Source organism: Podarcis liolepis, assembly GCF_965112155.1.
Source record: "Podarcis liolepis genome assembly, chromosome: 5".
In the NCBI taxonomy this organism is placed as follows: Eukaryota; Metazoa; Chordata; class Lepidosauria; order Squamata; family Lacertidae; genus Podarcis; species Podarcis liolepis.
Window position 1 is genome coordinate 103,835,636 of NC_139556.1, and position 26,587 is coordinate 103,862,222.

The 26,587-nt window shown below is 50.4% G+C and overlaps 1 protein-coding gene across 13 annotated transcripts in view; it reads left to right on the forward strand.

Moving 5' to 3' along the window:
• The window catches only part of DLG1 (discs large MAGUK scaffold protein 1), a 76,792-nt gene that overhangs the window by 22,437 nt on the left and 27,768 nt on the right, over positions 1-26,587 (forward strand). For 3 of the 13 annotated variants that reach the window (XM_083504035.1, XM_083504037.1, XM_083504039.1), the window contains exons 1-7: positions 4,799-5,056; positions 18,453-18,542; positions 19,929-19,982; positions 22,684-22,734; positions 23,436-23,560; positions 24,579-24,748; positions 25,359-25,495. In XM_083504035.1, coding sequence (XP_083360161.1) covers positions 4,814-5,056; positions 18,453-18,542; positions 19,929-19,982; positions 22,684-22,734; positions 23,436-23,560; positions 24,579-24,748; positions 25,359-25,495 — 870 coding nt within the window. In that variant the 5' untranslated portion in view covers positions 4,799-4,813. Of the gene's footprint in view, positions 1-4,426; positions 5,057-18,452; positions 18,543-19,928; positions 19,983-22,683; positions 22,735-23,435; positions 23,561-24,578; positions 24,749-25,355; positions 25,496-26,587 lie in introns of those variants that run through there. The other 10 variants (XM_083504032.1, XM_083504033.1, XM_083504034.1 and 7 more) reach the window with 7 other exon arrangements.

Sequence of the window (26,587 nt, forward strand, 5' to 3'; positions counted from 1 at the left end):
AATCTTCCAGAGCTCAATCTGTTTGTTCCTAGGCCCAAGCCACATCTTCCCCCAGAGGTGCTGTTTTTTTGCTTTGAATGTGTGTGGTTTTTTTTTAAGAAAAAGAAGGAATGATGCTTAATGTTCCACATCTCTGCCATTCAAGGATTGGAAGATTTATTAGCCTTTGTGTCCTCTCCCCTCTTGAGTGCATATACCTGATGCCTCTACTCTTTATTTGAGTGTGGACCCAGGCAAGGGGATAGGTAGAAGCTTTTACTAGGAATTGGGGTCATCCGATAAAGCCAACTGGCAGGCAACGTGCTTGATCTGAGCCCAACACAAAACTCGCAGGATATGCAATGGGATCTCCCCTCCCCACCCCGTGAGTTCCCTGTGGTGGTGGTGCTTCCGTCCAAGGGCCTTCTTCCTTGTCTCCAACTCTTTCTCCCTCCCACATTCTCCTTGCTGTGATCCACTGGTCAGGAGAGAAAGAAAAAGAAAACCAGCCCTTCCAGACAAGATGTAGAAGACAGCGCCAAAGAGATAAACCCACAGCAGAAAAAAACAGCACTGCCAAAATGTCTTTAAAATGTCAACAACTGTTTTGAAAACTAGAAGCCCTGGGGAAATAAGGTCTTCAGGTTGCACTGGAAAAGACCACACCCAGGGCTGCACCCCCTCCTTGGTCTCAAGTCTTTGTTCTTCTACCCGTGGTGCCCATTGCAGCTATGAAGAAGGAGCAGGCCATTTTGCACGTGGCTTCAGTGGCTGGTGGGTCCCATTGAAGTGCTTGTGCTCCCTGACTGGTTTAGCCTTCCTGGCTGAAGCCCAGCAAAAAGCTTCTCTGCTTAACACACATCCATTTCAGTAGCATTTGGACAACATCAGTTATGTGGGGTGGAAATTTTGGAATTTTTAGAAATGCACTGTTTCCTGAAATAAAATAGGAACATAAATAAATGAACATAATGCCAGCCATCCAGCATGCTACAGTTAGTGTGTTGACCGTATTCAGTGCCTATATATTTTCTTTAAAATAAGGTAAGGGTATGACATTGAATCATAGGGCTGGAAGGGACCCCAAGAGCCATCTAGTCGAACCCCCAAAGCTGTCATGTAAGTATTCCAATAAAAATAGTTTCCAAGTAAAGCTTTGAATCTGTTTGCTGTGTCACTGTAACCTCACTGGCAAAAGCCAAACTTTCTTCTCCTGCAACTTCTGTATTGTGGCCTCCAAAGGCAGCCCCCCCCTGTTCCACCTGCAGGACCCCCCCCCCCCACCACAGTGGAGAAGTGAGAGGCCCACCGCATCCTCTGGCCCCTCAGCCATCCCTCCTAGGATTGCTCTAAGTAGGCTAAGTCTCCCCCCCCCGCCCCCCGGTTTGGATTCCAGTAAAAAATCCCCACAGCTTTTACCTGTGATAGCTTCTGTTTCTGTTTTGACAATGTTGATTAAAGTAATCTTAGCTTGGTTTCCTTTGGGATGTCCCCATGTGATACGCGAGAGAAATAGCTTGATACTTCTGCAAAGAGGAACGTGATATTATTGCTCATGTAGTAATGTTAATCATCTGTTAATTACATTGTCCCTATTACGGTATAGCTTTTGCATGTAAATAAATTCTATAAAAAGAAAGCAAAATCCCCCACCTCTCAGATTGCAGCAAAAGTCATTTATTTACATTCCCTCTCAAGGCTCCTTGTAGGAGCCTCACATGTCATTGGCTTCTGTGAAGACTGGATGTCATTTTAAACCAAAATAAATTAAATCTTGCACATTAAGCCAGGCCCAAATTAGAGCAGAGGTTCTTATCTTTGATGCTGACTCGGCCGCGGGCTCAAGTAAGGAAGACACAGACACGCCCAGGGCCTCACCTTTCTCTCCTGACAGTCACTAAAGGAGAAACTTTAAGAGTTAAAATTAATTTTGATTGCATATTGTTGAGACGTTGGAGGATATTAAATCACTGTATGCTGCTGTTAGCCAGTAAGCGGTTTTAGAGGTTTGCTGCTGCTCTGAGTTGATAATTTCCCAGCTTCCTGCAGGTTTTTCCATGTTTACTTGTCTGTTGAGTAAGCTCTGAACTGAGCACGAGCCCTCGAAGGCTCCCACTCTCACATGCTTCTGGAAACCAGTTCCAGGAACTGCAGGAGAAGAGAGGAGCTGCTTGGGGACTTCCCATAGTGGCATCTGGTTGGCCAGGGAGAGCAGCGAATGTTGGGCCAAATGGGCCCCTGGCCTCATCCAGATGACTCTTCTGGTGTCCCAAGGAGCTCTTTGCATTTTTATCTCATTAATGACTTAGGGGAGGTGATCAAAAGTCCATCTAGAACTTTTTCAAGTGCCTACAGAATACAGTACCATAATTCTAAATGATCTGAATAATTCCTTCCAGAAACCACTCACCTAGCATTGTTGAATATTCATATACAGATAGGTAGCCGTGTTGGTCTGCCATAGTCAAAATAAAAAAATTCCTTCCAGTAGCACCTTAAAGACCAACTAAGTTAGTTTTTGGTATGAGCTTTCGTGTGCATGCACACTTCTTCAGATACAGGTATCTGAAGAAGTGTGCATGCACACGAAAGCTCATACCAAGAACTAACTTAGTTGGTCTTTAAGGTGCTACTGGAAGGAATTTTTTTATTTTGAATATTCATGTATATACAGTGGAACCTTGGGTTGTGGACATAATCCATGACAGAGGCAGGTCCACAACCCGCAGAGTTCGCATCCTGAAGTGCCACGTCTGCGCTGGCGCGATTTGGCGCTTCTGCACATGTGTGAAGCACGATTTAGCGCTTCTGTGCGAGCAGCAAAACATGGAAGTAACCCGTTCCGGTACTTCCAGGTTTCCTGCGGTCCACAACCCGAAAACACATAACCTGAAGTGGCCGTAACATGAGGTATGACTGTATTATTATGCAGTCAGTCTGTGGGGCAGCTTGCAGGATCAGATAAGCGAAGAGCAGGAGGAGCACAATGAGCAGCCGCATTACCTAGCCAGGCCTTTAGGCCACCTGGCCTGGTCCTGTCTCTGTACCAACTGGCAGCGGCTCTTGTGATGTGAGGCTGGAGTTGCCTACCTGGAGATTTTTGCACCTGCTGTGTGTGCTCCATCACTGAGCTGGGCCCCTTCTCTGGAGAGGGAAGCTTGCAACAGAATGGAAAGTGCTAGGACTCGGAGTGATGGGCAGCAGCCAAAGCCAAATGACTCTCTGGAGAACCTCTGTTGTTATTTGCGAGTCAGCAGCTCGAGGAGCTACAGATTTTCCATTAGGTGGTTGTATTCATTAATTTATGTATGAAATTTATGTGCTGCTTAAGATAAGCATAAATCTCTTAAGCAGTTAAAATATAATCAGGAGCAAAAGAAAAACAAGACATTTTCCTTTAGGAAGCTCAAGAAGAGAATAAAACTATATACCATAGATAAAACTTAGTGGAACACTAAAAGAAAGCTTAAGAACCAGGAATCGGAGTCCAGGGAAGTTTGGGTAAACACAAACGTCTACAAGAGGCATTTAACCTTGCTTGTTGTCTCCGTCTCTCAAGCCAAGGGTGCTGCTGCCACAGCACGAGCCCTCTTCTGGGGACCCTGGTTCCAAGTTGCTCAGGGCTTGGACCCTGAACTTGGCTCAGTAGCTGAGAGGCAGCTAGTGGAGAGCTTGGTGTGTGCCAAGCTGGGTGCCCCACTGAGCAGCCGAGAAGCTGTATTTTGTATTAAGTACCGTTTGTGAAGCCCAGTCTTTCTCATTTTCTGCTGTGGCACCTTATTTTTGGATATTCACAGGGCTGTTGCATCACCTTAAAAAGAGAGGATGTGGCCTGTTGGGGACACAGGAGCACTTCTGCGTAGGGGCTTTTGCTTCAAGAGAATTATTTGGACGTGGTGTTTTCCCCCAGTGACATGAATCTCCATCTCTGGTTCCAGTTTTCTTCCTCCCCTTTGTGTGAGATGTGTCCTGTTTTGCGGGTGTCTCAGTCTTGCCTTGTTAGCCTGCGGGCAGGGATTGTGAACACCTAACGATACACAATATAGCAGCTGCTTGTTGGTTTATTATGGGATGGAGGAAATAGTATGAGCAATTACTGTTGCTGCTAGTTTCTAATAGGTGAGAAATGGAACCTGCTTGTTGGGCTTGCCAAAGCTACCACTTGTGTAGTTTCAGAGGTTTGTTCTGAGGCTTAAAAGGGGCTTCTGGTCTGTGTGTGTTTAAAGATGCTTCCATATTATTAATAACTGTTTGGCCATGAGGTGGGTGGGCAGTGCTTCTCCCCCTTTTCTGGAGTGGCTGCAAGCCGCCGCAAGGCACCTCTGGCTTTTTCGCACAGGCGCTGGTGGCGATTGGCTCCGGGTGTTCCTCCCACCCGCCCAGCGCTGTGCTTTGTCAGGCGTCCCCAGAGAGCATCTGTTGTCTGATGCCGGCAGCATCCCTCTCTACCTGCTAATGGGTCTCGCTCCCCGAGTTCCACTCCGCCTGCCTCACTGATGACAAAAGGAGGAGGTTTTTGATCTTGGCAGACCACCGAAGAAGCAGATAATAGCCTGGAAGGTGGCAGGATTGCCCCTTTGCCTTCCACCCATGGAAGTGCCCCCCGGGGGAGTAACAGGTGCGGCAAGAGTCTGGCCACGGGCGCGATGGATGGGAGCTGGCCTGGAGAGGAGCCTGAGTGAGGGAGGCTGGCTGCTCTCCTTCCCTGAGTGATGCAGCTGTAATCCTGCCTGCCTGCCGTTTGGCTGATCACTCACTGTGGCTCAGCAGCTGACGGGGACCCACGCCTGCCCGCCTGCCTGCCTGCCTGCCAGCCACCTGCTGGGCTGCAGAGATGAATTACATTTTTGGAAACAACACTCTGCTCTACTCGCGCACCAGTCGGGGCGGCAACACTGGATCCGGCCATAGCTCGGGAGGGCCCAAGCAGAAGCTGTGGGCAAAGAAGGGCTCTGGGGATGCCCTGCCTTCCGAGGAGGCCGAGACTTCGCGCTGGCAGCAGATTGCTGCCTTCTTCACTCGCAGGCATCGCTTCTTCTTCTTTGACTGCATCTCTGTGGCTGCCAGCTCCAGCCAGGTAAAGCGTCACTTGTTGAAATCGGGGGGGGGGGGGGAGGGAGGGAGGGCAGCCATTGATAGAAGGGCTGGATCTGGCAATGGGCTCTCCTTCCACAGCTGCCAGGATTAGGGCAGGGTTAGAAGAGGAAGGAATATTGCAGTCAGCCTCATAGGTTCCTGGGTTTGGCTTTGAGCATATTAAAAACTTGCATGAACACCAGCTTGGTGGCTTAACATTTCTTCTGACCTGCCACATAAATAGGGATTTTGGCACAAATGCCTGACACGATTGGGGCTGCAAAATTAGACTTAGTCAAACAGCTGGATTCCAGGGAGAGGCTAGGAGGGCAACCTGGGCCACAAGTAGCAGGCTGCATGGCTTTGTTTGGGTGGGTGGGCAAGCGTTGTCCTGGAGTGAAGAGTCCTGACTCTGTTCCGAGGGCTCTGGGTCGCCATGGCTGAGATGTCTGACCCCAACGGGGTCTTGGTAGGCCTGGTGAGATAAAGGAAGAGAACAGAGTTGGAAGTGCCTCTTGACAGGAGCTGGCAGCCACGACCGGGAGGCTTGTCTCTGCAGAGCCCCAGGAAACGACCAGGCCGGGGGGGGGGGCAGTGAGTTCAGTTTCCCACCCTGAGGGCAGGAAAGGAGAGCACTCTTCTTCCCAGAGCATCCCTGGGATTGTAACTTGCCCAACTTTCAGTTACAGATAGGTAGCCGTGTTGGTCTGCCATAGTCAAAATAAAAAAAATCCTTCCAGTAGCACCTTTAAGACCAACTAAGTTAGTTCTTGGTATGAGCTTTCGTGTGTATCTGAAGAAGTGTGTATCTGAAGAAGTGTGCTTGCACACGAAAGCTCATACCAAGAACTAACTTAGTTGGTCTTAAAGGTGCTACTGGAAGGATTTTTTTTTATTTTGCCCAACTTTGTTTGAAAAGTTTCCAAGGGGTGAATTTCCACAGCTTTGCAAGGCAGCCTTGGCTCCTGCTGGGCTGCTCTGAGAGCTCTGAAAAAATGTTGGGCTGCTTCCTTCCTGTAACTCAAGCACGTTCCTTTCATGATCCTTCCTGGGTGGATATAGATAGGGCAAGTTTTCTCCTCCTTTTTGGCACCTTGGTCAATATCTGACACCCACATGCTCCCTCCCTTGTGGCCTTTTCTCAGCCTTTACTTAGGACTTGCCTTTTCGACTTGAGCTCTCCCACCTCCGTGGTTTATTCCAGCCACAAGCCCACAAGACAGGCCTGCATTGCAGATATAGGCAGAGAGGGAAGGGGGCAGGTGGGCTGCCATGTCCTAGTGAGTTTGGGGCTGAGCCTGGGTGCTTCCTGGCTTCCAGCTCTCCCTCTGTCTCTCTTTTCTCTGCAGCCCAGTGGAGGCCCAGTGTCCTCCAGGCCTCTAGTTGCCAGCTAAATCTTAGTGCTGCTGCAGCACCTCATGAGCTCTCTGGCCTCATCCTTCTTTGCACATGTTCAGGCCCTTGATGTCCATACCACTTTTTTGCCTGCATTCTGTTGCTCTTCGCTGCCCAAGCATCCCATTCTCTTGCTCCAGGAGCATCATCCCATTCTGATGCTCCTGCAAGAGCATTGACTTAGACTTCCTGCCAAATTGTTCCAAAGATGCTGACAATCCTTGAACCAGCTGAATTTCTCTTCTCCATCTGATTCCGATCTGCTTTAGTTTGATCTTGGCATATGTATTCAGTAAGTTTGGTATCTTTTGGTGCTTTCATCTACTCTGGTAAGACAAGTATAGCTGCTCCTGAGTTCGGATCCCTCGACCACAGTTGTCCGTGCAGTTGTCCTCAAGCTTGGATTACTGCAGTCGGCTCTACGTGGGGCTGGCCTTTAGGTTGGTCCAGAGGGCAGCTGGTGCCTGTCTGCCCACGTTTCTGTTCTCACAGTGGCCAGCCCGATGCTCCTATGGGGAACCTGCAAGCAGGACACCAGTGCTCTCCCCACTGTTGTTCCCCAACAGCTATTATTCCGAGACCTCATATCTGGAAGCCGTTGAGCTTAATCCTTCACCAATTTGGCTAAACCCTTTCAAAGCCGTCCATTCAAGATGGTGGCCATCGCTGCAGCCCCTGGGAGTAAATTCTATAGTTGTAAGTCTGTGCTGTGTGAAGAAATACTTGCCCATCTTTAATTCTCCAATATTTAGCTTTGTTGGATACCTCTGGGTTCTTCTAGTATTATGTAAGAGGAAGACAAAGTTGTCTTTATTTCTACCACACCCGGCATGATTTCATGGACTTCTATCATGCCACACCTAAACTAGTTTTTAAAAATAGTTTAGTGTTGTTGTTTTCCAAAACCAAAAAGCCCCTCACAGCCTTTTCTCATAGGGGAATTGCTCCAACCTCTTTAGCACACCTTTAACTCCCTTGTTCTCAAATGGTCCAGTTGCTTCCCCTGATTCACTGAAATAATTTTTTGTGTGGATTCTAATGGTCTTGGCTATCTGCTGCTTGGATTCTTTTTTTGTACCCCTTACTGTCTGCTTGTCTTCCTTTTGCCAAAGTTTGTGTTCCTTTTTGTTCCCCTCATGTGAGCAGCCCTTCTGGTTTTTAAAGGGAGCCTCCTGGCCTCCTCACAGCTTCCCTGACTGCTTGCTGACCACACGGGCACCCCCTTGACCTTGGTGACACTTTTCCTCATCTATAGTATACATAACCACCATGACTGCTTTTTACATTGATTTGTCACTTGCTACAAAATCGGCTCAAAACAACGTCAAATTATAAAGGCATTCCTAATATAAAATGTAACACACACACACGTATACAGGAACATTAATTAGCCAAAATCTTGCAAGAATGTAAAAAGAACAGATGCTTCTTGAACACCTGTGAAGACTTGGACATGGCCATACTTGTGATCCGATGCTGGGGTGACAGGAGCACGTTGTCTGGCACCTGGGGGAGCTTTGCACAGTTGGGGAACCCCCAGGGTCAAGGCCTCTCTTCTTGTGGTCGCCCTGTGGACCTCCCTCAGACGGTCCTGGCTGAGTTCCTATGCTGGTGGCTTTGAATAACCCCCAGGCATTTATCCTGGACTGAAGGCTCCTTCGCTCCTGTCTGCCCCCCCCCCCCGGACTTGTCTGCTCAACTTTTTAGTACCAATGGATTGCATAAATGGAGTCACCTTTTTATTTTAAAAAATCCATTTATTTTACATTGTTAGCAAGTACACCTCCCACAGCATACACCCACACCCACAAACCCATAGAAATGGATTTTTTTTGTTTGTTATTTATTTATTTTTATTAAAGATTTTCTTGGTTTACAAAAGTATGTGCAATGTCTCTCTCTTCTTTTTTTTCAAGTAACATTTTTTACAGATCAGTTTCATTTGTTGAGACATTAGGAAGAAAAGGGGGAAAGAGGTGGATGGGGGGAAAGGTGAGTGGGAGTGGGGTGGGGTGGCGAATTTTTGTTATTTATTGTATTTGTTTGGCTCCCAGCAATAAAATGTATAATAATGTAATTCATCAAAAGTTTATCAGCTAAAACAATAGTACTCGTTAATTGCGTTCCTCCAGAATAATTAAGTATGACCAGACGCACCCCCAAAGCCTCAGACCCATGGCCAAATGCCAGGGAAGAAGAAGCTGCCCCTCTCCTGTGGAAGAGGTCTTGGGGTGGGCATTTGGTCCACAGGGCGGGGGTGGCTGAGTGCTCAGACAAAGGCCTGAGGCTCCCAGGGAGGCTTGTGTGGGGAGAGGGGAGGATGCAGGAGGTTTCCAAGAGTCGTAGGTTGAAACCAGCCTGTGGGGCTGGGCTTGCGAATGAATTGGCAGCCAGGTCTGAATTAGTAAAACAAGGTGGTTAGTGTATGAAACATGGAAAGAGCAGGCCTGTCTGGATGCTTCAGTGCAGGGGGCAGCAAGAACGCGCATCGCCCCCAGGGATCCCTGTACTCTGGGCCCTGGTGGCTGCTGCTGAGGAGTTCTGCCAGGTGCTGCTCTGGAGTCACCCTGCTGGCGCCAGTAGCGCCCGTCTCACAGGCGCCCAAACACCAAGGGACAAAAACGCCCCGCAGCAGCTTGATGCCGTTATTTGTGGCAGGGATCCTGCAGCATCCATTGTGGGCAGTTGCAGCCCAGTAGCTGCGGTTGCCACTGCAGAGTATGAAAGCCTTTAAGCACTCCAGTGGCTTTCAGGAGAAGCTTTTTGGCAATGACCCACCACGGAAAGGCTGAGCCAGGGATGAATGGGGAGGATTAGCAGGGTGGGGCAGGGTTAGCTGGGGTGGATGGTTAGGAGCCAGCAGGTGTCTTGCTGTCCCACAGGCAGAGATGCAAAATTTCGGTGAATAACAAACAAACATGCTATTGCAAAAGGCTTGGGAAACTCTTTATCTATGCACGTGGAGCAGTTAAATCTCAATTTGGTCTGGCATTTTTCTCCAAGGTGTTGCTTGAGCTTAAATGCTTCTAAATTGCAATCAGGAAGGCTTGCTGTGTGTTTAATTTCAACTCGCCAGCCCTCAACATCCCTAGAAGGGGTGGCTGGAGGAGGAGAGGGATGGAGATTCTTCCTGTGTGCATCACATTTCCTTAGTAAGTAGAGCTCTATTTAGCTGAAGCTGAAAGCCACTTGGATTTTCAATACTGTATTGTGAATAATTTGGTATCACCTGCAAATTTGGTCACCTCTCAGCTCACCCATAACTCCATGTTGTTTGTGAAAACTTTGAAAAGCGCCCGTTCTTATCTGTCTTCATTGTGAGAGCTACTCTGCTATCATATCACATTAGGTGCCGAGTTCTGGCAGCTGTGTAGCACAAACAAGATGACGGAGAAACAAGAGGGGGGTGTATCAGACTGTGCAGCATCCCCCCTCCCCGCAAACAAAGGTTTGCAAAAGTAGGGGGGGGGAGCACAAACTGAGGGCTGGTGTCAACCTGTGTCATCACATCCTACTGACGATTGAACATGCTCAGTGTCTTAGAAATCCCGACGGTCTGTTGGTTTATGGGGGGTGGGAATAGAAAACTGGCAGGTGGGTGAAAAGCAAGACTGGCTGCCTGCACACCAAACAGGAGCATTTTCTTTGGCAACACCTTGTTGTAGATCTCATGCTCTGTTTTGTATTCTTTAACCATTTACCCATTCAAATGAAGACTTACCTGCTAATTCCAGGACTGTGAAGGTTGCTCAAGAACCTTCGTCAGGGAATTGGTGGAAACCTTTTGAAAGTACAAGAATTTGATGTCTACCAGTTCATCTGTCTACTAACTTGCTTGTTGGCATTCTAAAATGACAGTCTGAAATGTTAGTAAGGATTTCCTTTTGCAGAAGCCACGTTGATCCAGCTTCAGCAAGACTCAAGAGTTGTATCTCACAAGTTTCCACCCTTCGGTCTGGAACAAATATTAAGCTAACTAGAGCTGGGAAATATTAGGTTTTAACATCGCAGTGTGTCACCAGCCAGACATCGCGGTTTGCTGATAATACCATGATGTTGAAAAAAGCTGCATTGGTCCCATCCCTTGCGGTGGTGGGTGAAACTGCCACATCTCTCCCTGCGGAGCCGAGGCTCTTTCATCCCAGAGCCTTGCAGGGCCCAAGCCCCCTGCGCAGCTGGGGGGGGGGAGGCTTGCGCCCAACAGCTGAGTGAGCCAGACCACTCCCCAAGATGGAGGGAGCCCTGATAGGCTCCCTTGGCAAGGCTAGTTCGCCTGCGAGGGGAAGGGGGGGCAAGCAACCTCCTTCTCCTGGGAGAAAGAGGCCACTTGCTCCCCCCCCCCCCCCAGCTGAGTGAGTCTGGATCCTCCTCCTGCTCTTGTGCAAACAGAAAAATTATTGGGGCTTCCTCAGCTTGGGAGCAGGAGCAGATTTACGCCCCCCCCCCCGATGACTTGTGTGAACTGGTGGCGGGTCTGGGTTTCCGTCAAACTGCTTGGCTAGTAAAACCACCGTGGCTCCTGAGTCCCTCTGCCTCCAGCCCAGCCCGGCTGCAGCTTGTTTCTCCCTAGGCATGCTGAGTGCTGGGGGGGGACGGGGACTGAGGAGTGGCAGAGGTTTCACCTGTGATACAGCGCTGAGTGAAACCCCCATTGTGGTGAGCCCCTCATACCGGTCCTGGGCAATATATCGCCAGGCCTGAAGCTGACCTGCCTATAATTTCTTCAGTCTCAAGTCTTACTTTGGCTACTTTCCAGTTCTCTAGAATGTAGGCTGATTTTAGGGACAAGTTATGTAATTTCCTTAGAAGGCCAGCATTCCCATTTACATTCTTTAACTCGCAGGTGGATGCTGTGGGGACCTGGTGACTGGTTAACTTTTAATGTCAATAAGCCCTTGTTGGCATGTGGCTCAATTTTTTGGGTCTCTCTCTCTCCCCCCCCCCCTCTCTCTCACACACACACAGATTAAATTCCGCTTCTCTCCTTCCCAAGTACTCTGTTTGCTCCCTTGTGTAATGCTCCATCATCTCCCCGGCTGGTCTCTTGCTTCTGGTGTATTTAAAGACATGGCTGTTGTTTTCATTATGCATCTCTCAGATTTTTTCTGCCTTCCCACTCGCTGCCGGGAACTAGAGCAGTGCTTCTTGCCAGTGGTGTCTGTTTGGCAGGGATTGTGTGAGCTGTCAGTAGATTTGAAGAGCCCAGGTTGTGCCTCAATTCGCCGGCCGTTTCCCAGGGCCAGGAGTGGGGCTGCAGCTTTAGCCCTCTCTCTGAGGTCATGTGCTTTCCCCAAGCCAGTGCTTCTTGCAGATGGGTGCGTGAAAAGAAAGCCCCGTGGGCAAGCGCCTGCCTGTGTGTGAAAAGGCTCCATGCCGCTGGGACACCTGCACAGCCGAGTGCCTCAGCCATGTGGAGCCCCTACTCACGAGCAGGCACTTGCAAATGGGGCTCCTTTCTCGCACAGCTGTGTGCAGCATGTGGCTCTGGGTGGTGTGTATGCGTAGGCAGCTCTACGGTGCCAGGTGAGGCCGAAAGGACAGCCCTCTGCTCCCCACACTTAGGCCATGGAGTCTGGAGAGGGTCGCATCCTGCCCTCTTGTGTGCAGTTGTGTACGGAAAGGGCTTGGGGATTCTCCAGTGATGGATTCGTTGTCATGCAGACACACAACCAATGCGGAAGCACCAGCAGATGTTTCCCGTCACGTCTTTACAGTATATCACAGATGTCATCCTGAGCCACCAAATTGCCCCTCTTCCTTTCTCCAGACAACGACTTCTTCTTCTTCTTCTTTTTCTTCCCCTGTAATGTTGGATGAATAATAATAATAATATAGGTTGCCAGTTCATGTTTTTAGGTGAGGTGGTGCATCATATTTTACTTCCAGTTTTAAAAGAAGCCATAGGAGATGCTTCCTTGGTTACCTAGCAACTGTGTGATATCCCACCTGGGTCCCCACCTCCAGTAATTCCTTTTAGCTCCTGCTGACGTGAAACCAGCTGGAATCAGACCCTCCTGCGCTCACTTTCCTCTTGTCTCTTAAGTTAAGGTTTCAGCCAGGGGGAAAGTGCCTTATCTGGGACCAGTTGATGACCTTCTGTGGGCCTTCCTCTTCTCCCTAGTAAGAGGCAGAGTGAAATCATGTCCTGCTCTGTCTTCCCTCCATTGTAAGGCGCATGGTATGTCCTGTGGCAGATCAGGCTGTGAGCAGCTTGGCCCATTCAGGGGATACTTGGGACAGGTCTCTTGTCCTGGGGCCATGTGATGAATCCAGAGGCAGCTAATCGTGTGCTCCTTGCTGTGTTCTGCACCTGAGCTTTGCCAGCTTTTTATTCATGTATCTCAAGGATTTATATGTCCCCTTTTAGGGCATAGCCCTTACAAGATCATATACAGTCGTACCTTGGATCCCAAACACCTTGCAACGCAAACATTTCAGCTCCCGAATGCAGCAAACCCGGAAGTGAGTGTTCTGGTTTGCAAATGTTCTTTGGATCCCGAACGTTCGATGCGGCTTCCAATTGGGTGCAGGAAGCTTCTGCAGCCAATTGGAAGCCGCGCCTTGGTTGTCAAACGTTTTCAGAAGTTGAACAGACTGTACCATGATGAGGAAAGTTCCATTAAGATCCAACAGAATGGTCAGACCAAAAGAATTCTGTGTCCTAAGAATGCCAGGAGGAAACAGCAACCTAAAAACTTTGGGGAAGGAGAATCTTCAGGTCAGGAGCCATCTTGGATTAAGCTGTTCTGCAGGCGTTGGTGTCCAGTTTTCTTTCTCCTGTTCCCTCACAGTGGTGGCTCTGGCTTGCCTCAGAGGAGGTCTTGGAAGTCACACATGACCCCTGCTTCCCAGGAAGGGGCTGAAGAAATGGTCTGCTCCCCAGGGAGTCCAAGAGCTGATAAACCCAGGGAAAGAGGCCCCAGAGTGTCTCAACGGTGGGCCCCTGCGCCTCTCCGCTGCATCCACTGCCCCCTGAATTCTGAGCTGTCGAGTGAGGTGGATGCAGACCCTCTTTCTAATCCACAGAGCCCGTCTCTAAGGACTAGTTCCCACCCGGCAGCCCCTTGAACCTCCACGACAGAAGCACAGCAGCCTTTGGAGGTAGGGGATCAGAGTTGTGGCCTTCTCGTACTCTACCACTCTTTGTCTTCAGCAGCTGCAATCCACAAGATTAGCTTGGGGGCAGGATGGTTTGGGAGGTCTCTGGAGTCCTCCTCACCTAGCAACTGGAGGCCACCACACCACACACTCCCTCACTTGGTAGCTCCTCCAGCAGGGACGCTTCCTCCTCCGCCTCCTTCGCCCTCTCTGAGGGGGGCTTTTCCTTTGCTTTGGAGAGAGGCAGTGTGTTTCCAGCAGTGCTGGGGGGGGGGTTACAGCTTTTGGGTATCTTTGTTGCCTCCTTTGCAGGGCCTGGAGGCAGCATTCCATTTGAGCGCAGAAGGGCTGGCCTGGCCTTGGCAAGCAGACCTGGCCCTCCCCAGCACACCTGCAGCCATGTGATGTACTGATGAGCATTTGCCCTCATGCTCAGTCGTGGCGCAGGGTCTCAGGCTTCCTTGCCGTGTTGGAGTTTGCGGCATAAAGGCACTGTGGACGTGCCAGGTGACCTTTGGCGCAGCTTCTCTTCCCTCTGCAGAGCATTGATTCTGTTTGCCTGGCAAAGGGGCCGGCAGCGTGTTGCCCAATGGGACGCCTTCTGTCTCTGGAGAGGGCGTGCAAAGCCAGGCTTCTGCTGGACTGGCCGGGAGAGCATTTTGCTCGGCTGCCTGGAGGAAATGTGCCTCTGCCTCTCGGCTTCTGCCTGGGCTCCCTTTTAGCTGGGCTCCTGGATGGCCGCCTGCTCCCCCCCACGCAAGTGCTGCTGTGGGGCTCCTGACGGCTGTGCAGTGGGGCCTCTGAGGCAAGCTGGCTCTGCCACCAAGGCCTGGGCAGACGCGGCACCTCCTCCGGGGCTCCAGCCCCAGGATGCAGCCGGGCAGCCGCCTTGTGTTTCAGCCACGCTGCCTGTGGCACCCAAACACAGGGGCAGGTTCACCAACCTGCGCGACAGTGTGAAGAAGAGCCCCACCAAGAGCCCCGCCAAGGTGAGGGCTGCCAGCGGGTGGGGCTCCGACAGCTCCTGGTCCCATTGCTCCTCGGAGAAGGTAAGCCCCCCCCGCTCCGCCCCAGCCCCTTCTCCCTCCGTGCAGGACTCCAGCGCAAGGCGTCAGCTGGAAGGGGGCTTGCGTGCTCCTGAAGCGCTTTCCTGCTCCCTTGAGCTGCCACCATGTCAGGCCAAGGAAGGTGGTTTCCCCACAAGTTGGTTGTGAGTGAGTGTGCAGGAAACCTCAGGTTGGTTTTCTGAGGCTTTGGTTTTCTGTGAATGGAACTGTAAAATTGTGCAACCCCCAGAGCCCACCCTTTGGAGGGGGCTTCAGCAGCAGGAGTGGTCTTTTAAGCACTTTAAAAGGTATTTGGATGAGTGGGGGGCACTGAGGGGGGAGGCTGCGTGTTTGTGGGTAGGAAACAAGGGGCAGCGCATGATGATGAGCAGGGCTCTCCAGTGACCATATTGATTCTGTCCAATTCCAATAACCTATTTATAAAGCAGGTCACATGCTGTGTGCTTGTAGAGGATTCAGTTGGACCAGGGCTTGGCAGCCTTTTCTCTCACGCTTATCTGCTGACCGGGAGAAGGAACAGACTGGGTGCTGGCCAGGATCCTGCCCCTCTTTCTCTGACCCCCTCTTCTCTCCCTTTTGGCCCAGGTCACTCTGCCTCACTAGGGGGCCATTGGCATTTGGTTGAGGGCTCCGTAAAAATAGGCCAGATAATTTGCCTGTGGCCCCAATTTAGAGGCCGGCTTGCTGGTCCTTTGCTTCTAAAGGGTGGCCGGGCTTGAGAGGTCTTTAGGGCACTTGCTTGCATCTTTAGTAGTATTAATTTACATGTGCTGAACATTTGCATAATGCCCAAGGGAGCTGTTTCTGCTTCACACCCTGGCCAGGCTTGTGCCCTGGGGAGTCACTTTGGCAGCGGTTTGACTTGACTCCCAGAGGGACACTCCGTTGTCTCTTGAGGCAGATGGATGCCAGCAACAACCATTTATTTATTAACTTTTTTATACTGCTCTTCATCTGAAGATCACAGGGCAGTTCACAACATAAGCTTACGAAAGAAGAACACAAAGAACATCAGGAAAAACAAAAGTAAACTAATAATCTCCGTCCCACAAACACATTTCCAAGGCCGTTTGAGTGTGTAATCAGCAAAAGGCCTGGTTATGGAGGAACATTTTCTCCTGGCACCCAAAGGTGTATAATGAAGGCTCCAGGTGAGTCTCCCTGGATGGATAGGATAGATGGACTCGGCCTTCGACTTGCTGTGACGGCTGTCTGTCCTGCTCCTTTCTCCTTTGTTCTTTAGTCTTAATAAACTCCCTGAAATTGATGTTGGGCTTGGGTGCATTTCTGCAAGACTCAAGAGGAGAGAGTGCGAGGGCTTGGGCAGTGGAAAGCTAGGTAAGTTGGGTGGTCTCTCTGCTTTCCTTCTAAAGGTTTGCCTTGTACTCCCAGAAAGAGCCTCCCCTGCCTGTGGCCGCCCCTTGAGAGGCCTACCTGGGCTGGCCGTTGTGGGAGGAAGGCGCCCAAAGGCCTCCCCTCCTTCTGTTACAGTACTTGCTGCTCACTCTTCCTTGCTCTCTGGAAGTGCCTAATAGGACCAGTGAAGTAAAAAGGGCAGGTGCATTATTCTTTTGAGTGATTGTGGATTCAGCCTTGTGTGTGCTGGATGCCTCTGGGTAGGTGGAGATGTCTTAATAGCATTGTGGCCCACCCCCCACCCCCCGATTCCCCCCCTGGCAGGGGGACGCAAGGGGAGGAAGGGGCACTCAGCCGCAGTTCTGCTCTGGCTCCCAGCAAGCCCAGGGCTCCCCCAACATTTGACTTTGCGGATGCAAAAATATGACCTCCTGCTCCGCTTTTGTCAGCCCGCTTGGTATCTGTTGTCTTCCCGGTTTAGAGTGTGCCGCGTGAGCAGCTTATGGGCTCTGGTGATTAGGGGTGTGGGGAGCAGGAAGAAGAGATGCTCAAATGCTGCTTCAAGTGCTGCTTTGTTGCTGCTGATAGATGTGTGTGCAGCCAGGCATTACAGACTGCTGGCTGTGCAAAAATTACTTTTTAGTGGCCAGTGATCCTGTCAAGGGGTGGAATTAAGGATGTCGAAGACTCAGGGGTGAGGGAGCATCCTGATAACTCCCCTTCCCATTTGGGGGGGGGCATTTATTATATATTTATTCAAGTGTTTATATACCACCCTATTGCAAATCCTCAGGGCAGTGCATAGCATAACACCTTAAAAACATTTAAAAGCAGTGTGAAGCATTCATTAGAAGGGACATTTTAAACTAGGCCTAGACCCGTTGGCACCAGAAGGTTTCCAGGAAAGTCAGAATTTAGAGTGGTGGGTGCTGTGCTCTTCTGAGCAAGCAGGATAGTGATGTCTGCCTGGCCCACCTTTGGCCCCGTGAGGCTTTTCCAGGCAAGCACACAGTAAGAGCCCGCTTCCTCCTGCTGCTCCTGAAGGTAGGGCTCGAACCAGGGGCAGAGTCCCACTAAGCAGGTGAAGAGCTTTCTGACGGAGAGCTGCTCAGCAGCAGCATGGGCAGCCTCTCCAGGGGGTGGCCTTTCCTTCCGTGGAAGTTTTGAAGCAGCAGCTGGATGGCCACCTGCCAGGGATCCTGCAGCGGCAATTGCTAACATTGTAATGACAATTTCCCTTTTCAAAACCAGAGAAATTCAGTGATTAAAAAGATGTCAGTTCATATAGCCTCTGTACAGCCATGGACACTGGAGTTTGATTGTCTTTTGTGTGTGTGTGTGTGTGTGTGTGTGTGTTAACATATGAACTAGGTTATAAGATATTATCTGATAGGAAAACCATTGTTTGTATCTGTATTTTTTCTTTTCCTTTTAACAAAAAAACCCCCAAAAGTAAAAAAAAATACTGGGGGTGCACAGGGATTGGGAACCTGCGGCTCTCCACTGGTTGCTGGACTCCAGCTCCCCCCCCCCAGTGCCAAGGGGGCTGGGGGCTGTGCAGAGGGGGAGGGGGAGAGGCCTGCTGGTTTAAGGCCACAGTTAAGTCCACCTCATCTTGTCCTCAGCTCTACAAATCCAGCTGACTGGAAGCCAAGAAGACTAGAAGAGATGTGCCACAGGTTGTGCTTGCTTACTCCTTGCAGTGCCAAATCCAGGAGAGCCTGGGACTGGGCAAAATGCTCCATGTTGTCCTGGGTCTCTGAAACACAGCTGCAGCCCCGACTCCTGGGGTCCTTTGCAGCCGTGCCTCTCCGAGGGAGACCTCCCTCTGCCACGGTCTAGCGCAGTCTGCATACTGGCCCTGGCCCACTCCCAGCACACAGGAAAAGGTGGGGCATCTTTGCTGCTTCCACCCAGGCACTCCAGCCTCCTTCTATGGATTGGGGCCTGAAAGCCCAAGGAAGGGGCGCATGGAAAGTAACTGGTAAGCTGTTGAGATTTTCAACACTGCACAGCATCTTCATTGGTAAAGGGGCACAAATGTCACAGCATCAGCCTTCGCTTCCAGTTTCCTGAATTTGTGGAGCTTGAGCTAACTTAGAATTGCAGAGTTGGGAGGGACCCCAGGGGTCAGCTAGTCCAGCCCCTTTTATGAGGAAACCTTGACCCTCAGAATCACTTGATGAGCCGTTGTGTTGTGCCTTGCTGGTGAGAAGAAACGGGGAATGTGTGTGTATGTTTGTGTTTTCCAAAAGATGCTGGGGTTGCAAGTTTGTCTTCGGAGCAGCCCCTGCTGGACCTTTGCCTACAACGGCCCCCAATGTGAGCCACGTGCACTGGGGTCTTAGGCGATCCTTCAGCATTTGGGGAATGTCTGCTCTGCGGCCAGTTCCATCCGCGAGAGCCCTGGGGGGGAGGAGTGCCTCTTCCACCCGCAACCTTTAGATTCAACTCCTGACTTCTCTCCATTCATGCTTTTAGATACCAGAAGCTGTTCCTCTTTCTCTTCCCGTTGTCTCTGTCCTGCCAGTCCCTGCTGAGACCACACTCATCCCATCTTCCATCTCACAGGTTTTTATTCCTCACCCCACCCCCTGGCATGCCAGGGCCTGTCTTGCTATGGTTGTCTCTGTGATTGCATGCCCGTTTGGTCCTGGGGTCCTTGGAACTCAGCGTAGCTTTTCTTCCCCTTTGGGCATGCTGCAGAATGGAGTGGTTTCATTGCCTCCTTGGGCTGACTGCATGTGCATCTCAGTGGCAGGGGAAGGCTTCTCCTGCAGAAGGCCCCAGGCCGGCAGGAGCTGAGCACCGCCTGACCATGTGGAGAGCCGCTGCTCAGGCGCCTGGCTCAACTGCTGTGGCCCCTGCCATGAAGACGCTGGCCTGTTGATCTCTCAGGACTCCTGCTGCACAGCGGTGCTGGGGGAGCTGCTCCCACTGCTCCATCTGCTTAGAGGCCAGGCTCTTCTAGGGAGATGCCCGCTGACTTCTTGGTCCGACTGAGAGGAGGGGAAGTGGGTCTTGGCACTCACGGCGCGCCTTGCTGTAAAAGGCAGATGGGTAGGCTGGCTAATCCAGGCTAATTCTTTTCTCAGCTGAGTCATTCTCCACATACATAAAAGATGCCTCCTTAGATTTGGCTCAGCAAAGCACTCTCTAAGTTGTTGGTCTGGAGCAGTTGCATCAGAACTGCTTCCTGTTCTGGAATGTGAAGGTGAGCAGCTTGTAGGCAGATGGTGCTAGACCCTTTGACACTGGCCGATCTAGAAATCATAAAATAAAATAGTAGAATTTATTATATAGATTTCTACTCTGCGCTTCAAACAGATCCGTACATACTAAAGGCAGCAATATATAACAGAGCAGTGACTATAGCAGAGGCAAAGCAGATTGCAAGCCTGGAAAAATAATTGTTAATGTTTATTGTATGGCACCACCAGTGTTCTGGTGCTTTATAGTGAATGAGATGACAGGTCCCTGTCCCAAGGAGCTTACAGTCTAACATTAGTAGTTTTTGAGGAGAGTCAAAGAAGAAGTCATGTCCAAATGAAGAGAACTAAAAGGTGGGATGGGGAGTGCAAGCAGGCAGTAAGGGATGCCAGCGCTTGCTCTAGCACATAACATTTGTCTTCTCACAAGAGCAGAGAAATATATGGGTTGGGGAGGTTTGTGGGATTGCGTCAGCAAAGCATGCCTGTTGCACTCTGGCTTCAAAATGGGCTGCAGTTTATTAACCGCTTTGGTAGGGATCCGTTTTGCTCTTTCAGCTGCAACTGGCCTCTTCCTCTGGGTGTCCCTGGTATTTGCTTTCAGGAGCAAGCAGCTTGACCCTGTTGCACTGCAGAGTGGGCAACCCTTAAAGGGAGCGGCAGTCATCTGCCCAGAAAGAAAGAAGGCTCTGTGGCTTCCCTTTGGGCATTCCTTCTAATTCACGGCTGTTATATTTTTATTCCAAAGGCAAATCCTCCTCCAGTGGTGGTGAACACCGAAACTTTGGAGACCCCAACCTACGTAAGTGTCTATTGATATTTGATTGCCTTGTATGTCTATCCAATGAAGCTCAGTGAAAACATATGCTCTGTGCTATGCTAATTTTTTTTATTAAAAAAAGTGGTGAATCCACATTTAGGTAGTTATGCTTTAGCTTCCCATATCACCTGGGCTATCTATCTATCTGCAGGGAAATAAGAAAGCTCTCTCTGGTGGGGAAAGAGAGAAAATCTCTTGCCATGTTAGACGTTGGGGGTGAACCAGTTACACTTGATAGGTTTGAGGCACCTGCAATGCAGAGCTAGCACTGGGCACTGGTTGCCCCACGATGGGGTGGCATCTGCCATCAGCTCCTAGCTCAGCTGAGACAGATGCCCAGACCGGGGTGTGAGGGGAAGAGGGCTCTGCCACGGAGTTTTGTGGGTGGAAGCCACATGGAGCTCCAGGCTCAAAGGCAGGAGACAAAGTGTCTTGCTGGTTCAACCCAAAGTGTACACTAGATTAGAATTGGGGAGCTTTTGAGAGGTTGCTGAACTTACAACTGCCGTTGGCTTAGCAAGCATAGCCAATTGGCAGGCATGATGGGAGTTGTAGTTTAGCAGCACCGGGAGACGACAGTTCCCCACACCTGCCCTAGACCAACATTCTGTTGGCAACAGTAGCTGGACAGATGTCTTTGGAAACTCACAAGCAAGACATGCTGGCTAATAACTATTTAAAAATAAAATAAAATTAATTGCTTACCACAGGAAATAATGTCTCAAAGTGACTTACAGGTTTTTTTTAAAAAAGCATACAATACCAAATGTAAAACACATCAAATGATTTTCAAGAATTAATATTTTTTTTAATAAAGTGCCCATCCTGCAATAACATAGCACAGCTCCCATTCCACTCATCTAAAAGAAGCACATCTTCACTGTGCCTAAAGGCGCATCTGTCTAGGGAAAGCACCCCACAGTTGGGGAGCCACCACTGAGAAGGCCTGATCCCGTGCTGCCATCCACCGCTCCAAGGAGGCCTCAGGGGATGAATGTGGGGCCTGTTGATGCCTGTGTGAATGAGAAGCAGAGTTACGTGCCATCTGCACGTTGATAGTGGCACATTCCATCTCTTCCATTCTTATGCTCATCTTGAGACAGTGGAGGAGAATCGTTCCTCACAAGTCCCAGGGTGGCTTCTCACATGACGGAGGTGTTCTCTGTTTTGGCACAGGGCCATTTCCAACCCTCCTTTGCCAGCAGGGCCAGAGCCCAGTGCAATGCACAGTGGTCTTTGCAGCTGCCACGCTCCAGAAGCGTCAGGTGCACTTAAAAGGGGCCTCCCCACCCCTCAGTCGGCTGACCCATTTCCTGGCCGGCTCTTTCTGCTTCCTGTGCTCAGATAGTGCAGAAGCGCAGCAGCAGCACCTTCGGCGGAGGGCTGTTTGTTCCCGACCTGTCGCCCTCGCCAGCGGAGTAATGCAACACCAAGGACTCCTTTGAGAGCCTTTGCTTTGTCTGGAGCCAGCCTGGAGGGGATCAGGTTCCACATGTTGATGACTTTGGGCTGGCAGCCTCTTGCCCTGGAAGCAGGATCACATGTTGAGCGCAGAGTCTGCTTCCAGCGGGAAGGAGCAAAACGTGGCATTTTGCTTGACTGGTGGCTTGAACAGGAGTGGTCCTGCAAGCAGCTGTTTAGGCACCTAAAGGTCTGAGCTGTTGCATTTTGAAGAAGCTGCAGGGATGCCCAGGACTGGCTGCTGAGGGCTGTGTGAAGATTTTGATTGAATCTAGTCCTGCCACCAAGGAGCTCAGGATGGCGCCTGCAGATGGATCTCTTTTGCATTGGCTTTACCTCCAGAACAAGGAGATTGATAAGCCATCAGAGGATCACAGGGCAGTCTACAGTATAAAAACACAAAACTACACGCCATAATAGCAAGCAACCCCCCCTCCCAGTTTATAAGGCCATAGAGTGTTGAATCAGCCCAAGGCCTGGGAGAAGAGGGAAGTTTTTGCCTGGTGCCTAAAGATTTGTAATGAAGGAACCCAATTGTGTAAAACTTTGGATTTGTTTGAATTCCATTTGAACAGCACTTTTATTGAACTCCCCTGCTACTTTGCAGCTATTGTTAAAACACAAACTATCCAGATATTTCGGTAGCACATAGAACTAGCATGGCAAACTTTTCAAGTTTTGTTTATTAAATATGTCAAATAAACACAGTAAGTCAAATTTAGGCAGCAGAAAGTTTTCTTCACAGTTTATCCAGTCACATTTCCCCAGAAAATCCACACCACTAGTCTTAAGCTGGCGACTGCTTCCTTTCCTCATCTACCCAAAGGAAGTGCTAGGAAGAGTCAGTCTCTGAAAAAGGTGGACAAGACAGATGGCAAACTCTTTGGTGTTTTTCAAGTTAGCCAGTCAGTCCCTGGGTCTGTCAGCACCTGTTGCGCTGCTGTGTTTTTCTGTTCCTTGAGCAAGAAAATGTTCTTTTTCTGGAATGGGGGGAGGGGGCTTCTGGTATTTATTTCTGTCTCTAGTGCGCATGCACACACCAGCAGGAAAGGGGAGTTCTTAATATTTTCGCAATCTCTCCTCCCCTTGCATGCTCCCCGCGGCAGTTGCACCAAGCAGAGTGAACCATCAAACATGGTATCAGCAGCCATCAGCCGGGGCCATGCTGCACACGCTTCCTCTGAAGAATCCACAAACATTCCATGCTTTTGTCTTCATGTAGGTCAATGGCACAGATGCAGATTTTGAATATGAAGAAATTACACTGGAAAGGGTAAGGAGGAGCTCCTACGACCTTTGATTTCCCAAGGGATTTGTTTTTTCTCCCTATTTGGGAGGGGTTGCTTCTGCTTCCCTCTCTTGGCTGCTGCCCTGCTCTTACGGCTTCTTAATGCCCATTTGCCAGAGGAGCTCTGTTGCCTGGCGTGGTTCATGATGCCCTGGCCAAAGCAGGCAGGAGAGGCAGGTCTGCCTGGCCTCATGGCACCCATGCTGCTGCTGCCGTGGCTTTTTGGAGCTGCCATTCCTCACACACGTGGCTCCTGGAGTAGAGCCTGTGGGAAGGGCCACATCTCAGATCCTTGCTCAAAGTCCAGCTGCCATTGCATTGGGTGGGGGCTATAAGCCCTTGTGGCAAATGAACGAGATGGAAGTTCCAGCTGCAAGCTTTTCTGCCAGACGGATTCCTGGGCTATCATCAAGCATCAGGAAGGTGATGGGGGGAGAGTTCGCTAGCGCCAAGACCTTCATGTGCTGTTTCAACAATCATATTGAAATAAGTTTAAATTCATTCCTTTTACTGTTAATTTTCCTGTGGAGCTGACAGTTTTCCCTGTCAAATGGAAATGTTGGCACCATACGGCATTTTCTGCTTCCTTCCACACGCTGACAACCCCTCTTAGCTCATCCAAAAGTATACTTTGAAGTCGGTGTCCCCCTTGGTCGATCACAGGTGCTTTGCTTCTCTTCCCCCAGGGCAATTCAGGACTTGGCTTCAGCATTGCAGGAGGTACGGACAACCCCCACATTGGGGACGACTCGAGTATCTTCATTACAAAGATCATCCCGGGAGGAGCTGCTGCCCAAGATGGAAGATTGCGGTACGTCAGTTCCTTCTGTGTTCCAGGCTTTGGCTCCATCTAATGTCCATCTTCGCAACAGTCCGGGAAAAGAGGCAGCATGGCTGCTGTTCCTGCAGAGAGCAAGCTGAGCTGGTGTGGGATTCATCCAGTCCTGATTCCTGACTTGCAGCAGCCTGGAGCCTTCAGCATTAGCCGTCTCTTCAGGGCTGGCCATAAGGCAGAACTGGGGAACCTCTGCCCCTCCAGGTGTTCCCATCAGCCGCAGGCAGCAGGCCCAGAGGCGCTCTAGGCCAGTGACACGGGAGGCCTTCCGAGACCAAAGGGCGCCCTTCTAGCCCAGCATCTTGTTACCAGTGGCCATCCACTGGCCATCCAGTGCCCATTATGGGCAGCCCACAAGCAACACCTGAGTGCAGCAGCAGCTCCTCTCTGCTTGTGGTTTCCAGGAACTGGTTTTTGGAAGCATCAATGCCTCTCACGGTGGAGAAAGAGGATAACCATTGATAACCCTCTCCTTCAGTGGTGTAGTGGTTAAGAGCGGTAGTCACGTAATCTGGGGAACCGGGTTCGCGTCTCCGCTCCTCCACATGCAGCTGCTGGGTGACCTTGGGCCAGTCACACTTCTCTGAAGTCTCTCAGCCCCACTCACCTCACAGAGTGTTTGTTGTGGGGGAGGAAGGGAAAGGAGAATGTGAGCCGCTTTGAGACTCCTGAAGGGGAGTGAAAGGCGGGATATCAAATCCAAACTCTTCTTCTTCTTCCTTCATGAATTTGTCTCTTCCTCTTTTGAAGCCATCCAAGTTTGTGACCATCTTATGGCACTGAATCTTAGTTTGTGTGTGTGTGCTGTGTAAGAAGTACTTTCGTCTTCCCTTCCATCTTCCATCATTGAGTTCCATTCAATGAGCCCATGGATTTAGCATTCTGAGAGGACAAAAGCACACGTGTGTGTGTGTGTGTGTGTGTGTGTGTGTGTGTGTGTGTGTGTGTGTACACCTGGATACCATTCAGGGCCACCTTTGCTCTCCACCTGCAGGGTGAACGACTGCATTTTGCGTGTCAACGAGGTGGACGTCCGTGATGTGACGCATAGCAAAGCCGTAGAAGCCTTGAAGGAGGCAGGCTCCGTAGTCCGGCTGCATGTCAAGAGAAGAAAACAAGTAACGGAAAAAATCATGGAGATCAAGCTCGTGAAAGGCCCCAAAGGTTTGTGGCGGAAGGGAGCAAGCCATGCTTAGTTTAGGGGTGGGGTGGAGGTGGCTGCAGCTCCTCTTTGTGGTGGTTAGCCTGCCTGCAGTTCTCAAAGGCCTGAGCAGGGGGTGGCATTTGGACTGCACACAGCAGTGCGTGGTTTTGGTTGGAAATTCCAGTCGCTCCTGTAGAAGCTGGAAGAGAGCCCATGCCTTGTGGCCTTGAAGGCTGTGGGCAGCCTTCACCCCCAAGTTATCACTGGTGGGTGACTGAGCCTTCCAGCACATGGACTGGGGGACGGGGGTGTCCCTGCCCTGGCCTGATTCTCACCAGACCATTCCCTGCTCCAGAGTCCCCGGCTCAACAGTGGAACGGTCTCCCTCAGGAGGCTGGGGATTCTCCTTCCTTGGAGGTTTCTAAGCAGAAGTTGAATGGCCCTCTGTCACGAGTGCTTTAGCCAAGATTCCTGCATTGCAGGGGGTTGGACTAGATGACCCACGGGGTCCCTTCCAGCTCTACCATTCCTCTGGACTGTGGTCAGATACTTTGACACACAAGCTGGTTGTAGAGTTGCAGACAGTCTGCGGAAGTTGTGCTGATGACGGTCTTTGCTCTCTTGAAGCAGGTCTTGGGTTTAGCATCGCTGGGGGTGTTGGAAACCAGCACATTCCTGGAGACAACAGCATCTATGTCACCAAGATCATTGAAGGAGGTGCAGCACACAAGGATGGCAAGCTCCAGATTGGAGACAAACTGATGGCTGTGAGTTGAAGTTGCAGTATCCCTCTGTTTTTGGCACAGCTCCACAGAGGCTGTCCTCAAAGCCAGGGGTTGCCCTCCTTTCCTGCAGGACTCTTTCTTGGGAGCCAGTGAGTCATTTCTAAGCTACAAAGCTGCCTTGGGGTCTCCCTGAGTCCTCAGTGTTGCCTGCTGCGTCTTGGCAGGTCAGGGGTTTATCATGGAGAAGACTGCAAAGCTCACTTGACTGCCTCCGACTTATCAGAGCCAGGTGTATCCAGTTTTTTTTGCTGGGAAACGAGCCCTGGACTCAGAACACCTTGCACAGCTAAGGAAATCCTCTAAATGGCGCTGCAATATGGGAAGTCAAACATGGGAGGGCTGGACAGTCCTTAAGAGGCCACTGTCAGTCCACAGAAGAGGCTCTAATGTACAAAGACAGCAGTAGAGAACTGAAAACAAGATATGCTTGACTATAGAAAACCCCGGGGTCTGTGCCGTAGGGCTCATGTGCTGGCCCCTTGTGCTGCTCTCAGCCATTCCTGGGAGAATCCAGCCAGTGCCATTTAATCAGGCTGTCCAGGGCCTGGCCTGGAACTGGGCTTGTAAACAAGGGGCTTTGTTTTGGATTATGGTTTTGAGCATCATAACTGAGAGGAAATGTGGACATGGAAGCAGTCCTGATAATTAAATGACAGGAGATTTAAGAGATTAGGATTACATAATATAGCAGCATAGTTAAAGACAGCTAAGAAGACAGCTCTTGATAAGGAATAATGAGAATGAAGCCAAACCCCAAAGGAAGCCCTTCAGCCCCCATTGTAATGCCTTTATGAAAAAGTACAGTGAGAAGAAGAGCAGAGCTGCTCTGTGCTGGATCAGGCCAAAGGAGAGCCATCTGGGCCAGCATCCTGCTGTGGTCAACCAGGCAGCTTAGAAGCAGGATTCCACCCGGCGGTGGTTTCCAGCAGGCAGTGGGCAGAGAATAGAATTGGGGGCTCACGTTGAGCTCCCGGCTGTACTTTGTAGGCACATCCTGCAACAAGAAGGAACACAAGCTTTTGCCAAAAAAGTGCAAGTGGACAGTAAGATGCTTAAAAAAATAATAATTAAGGA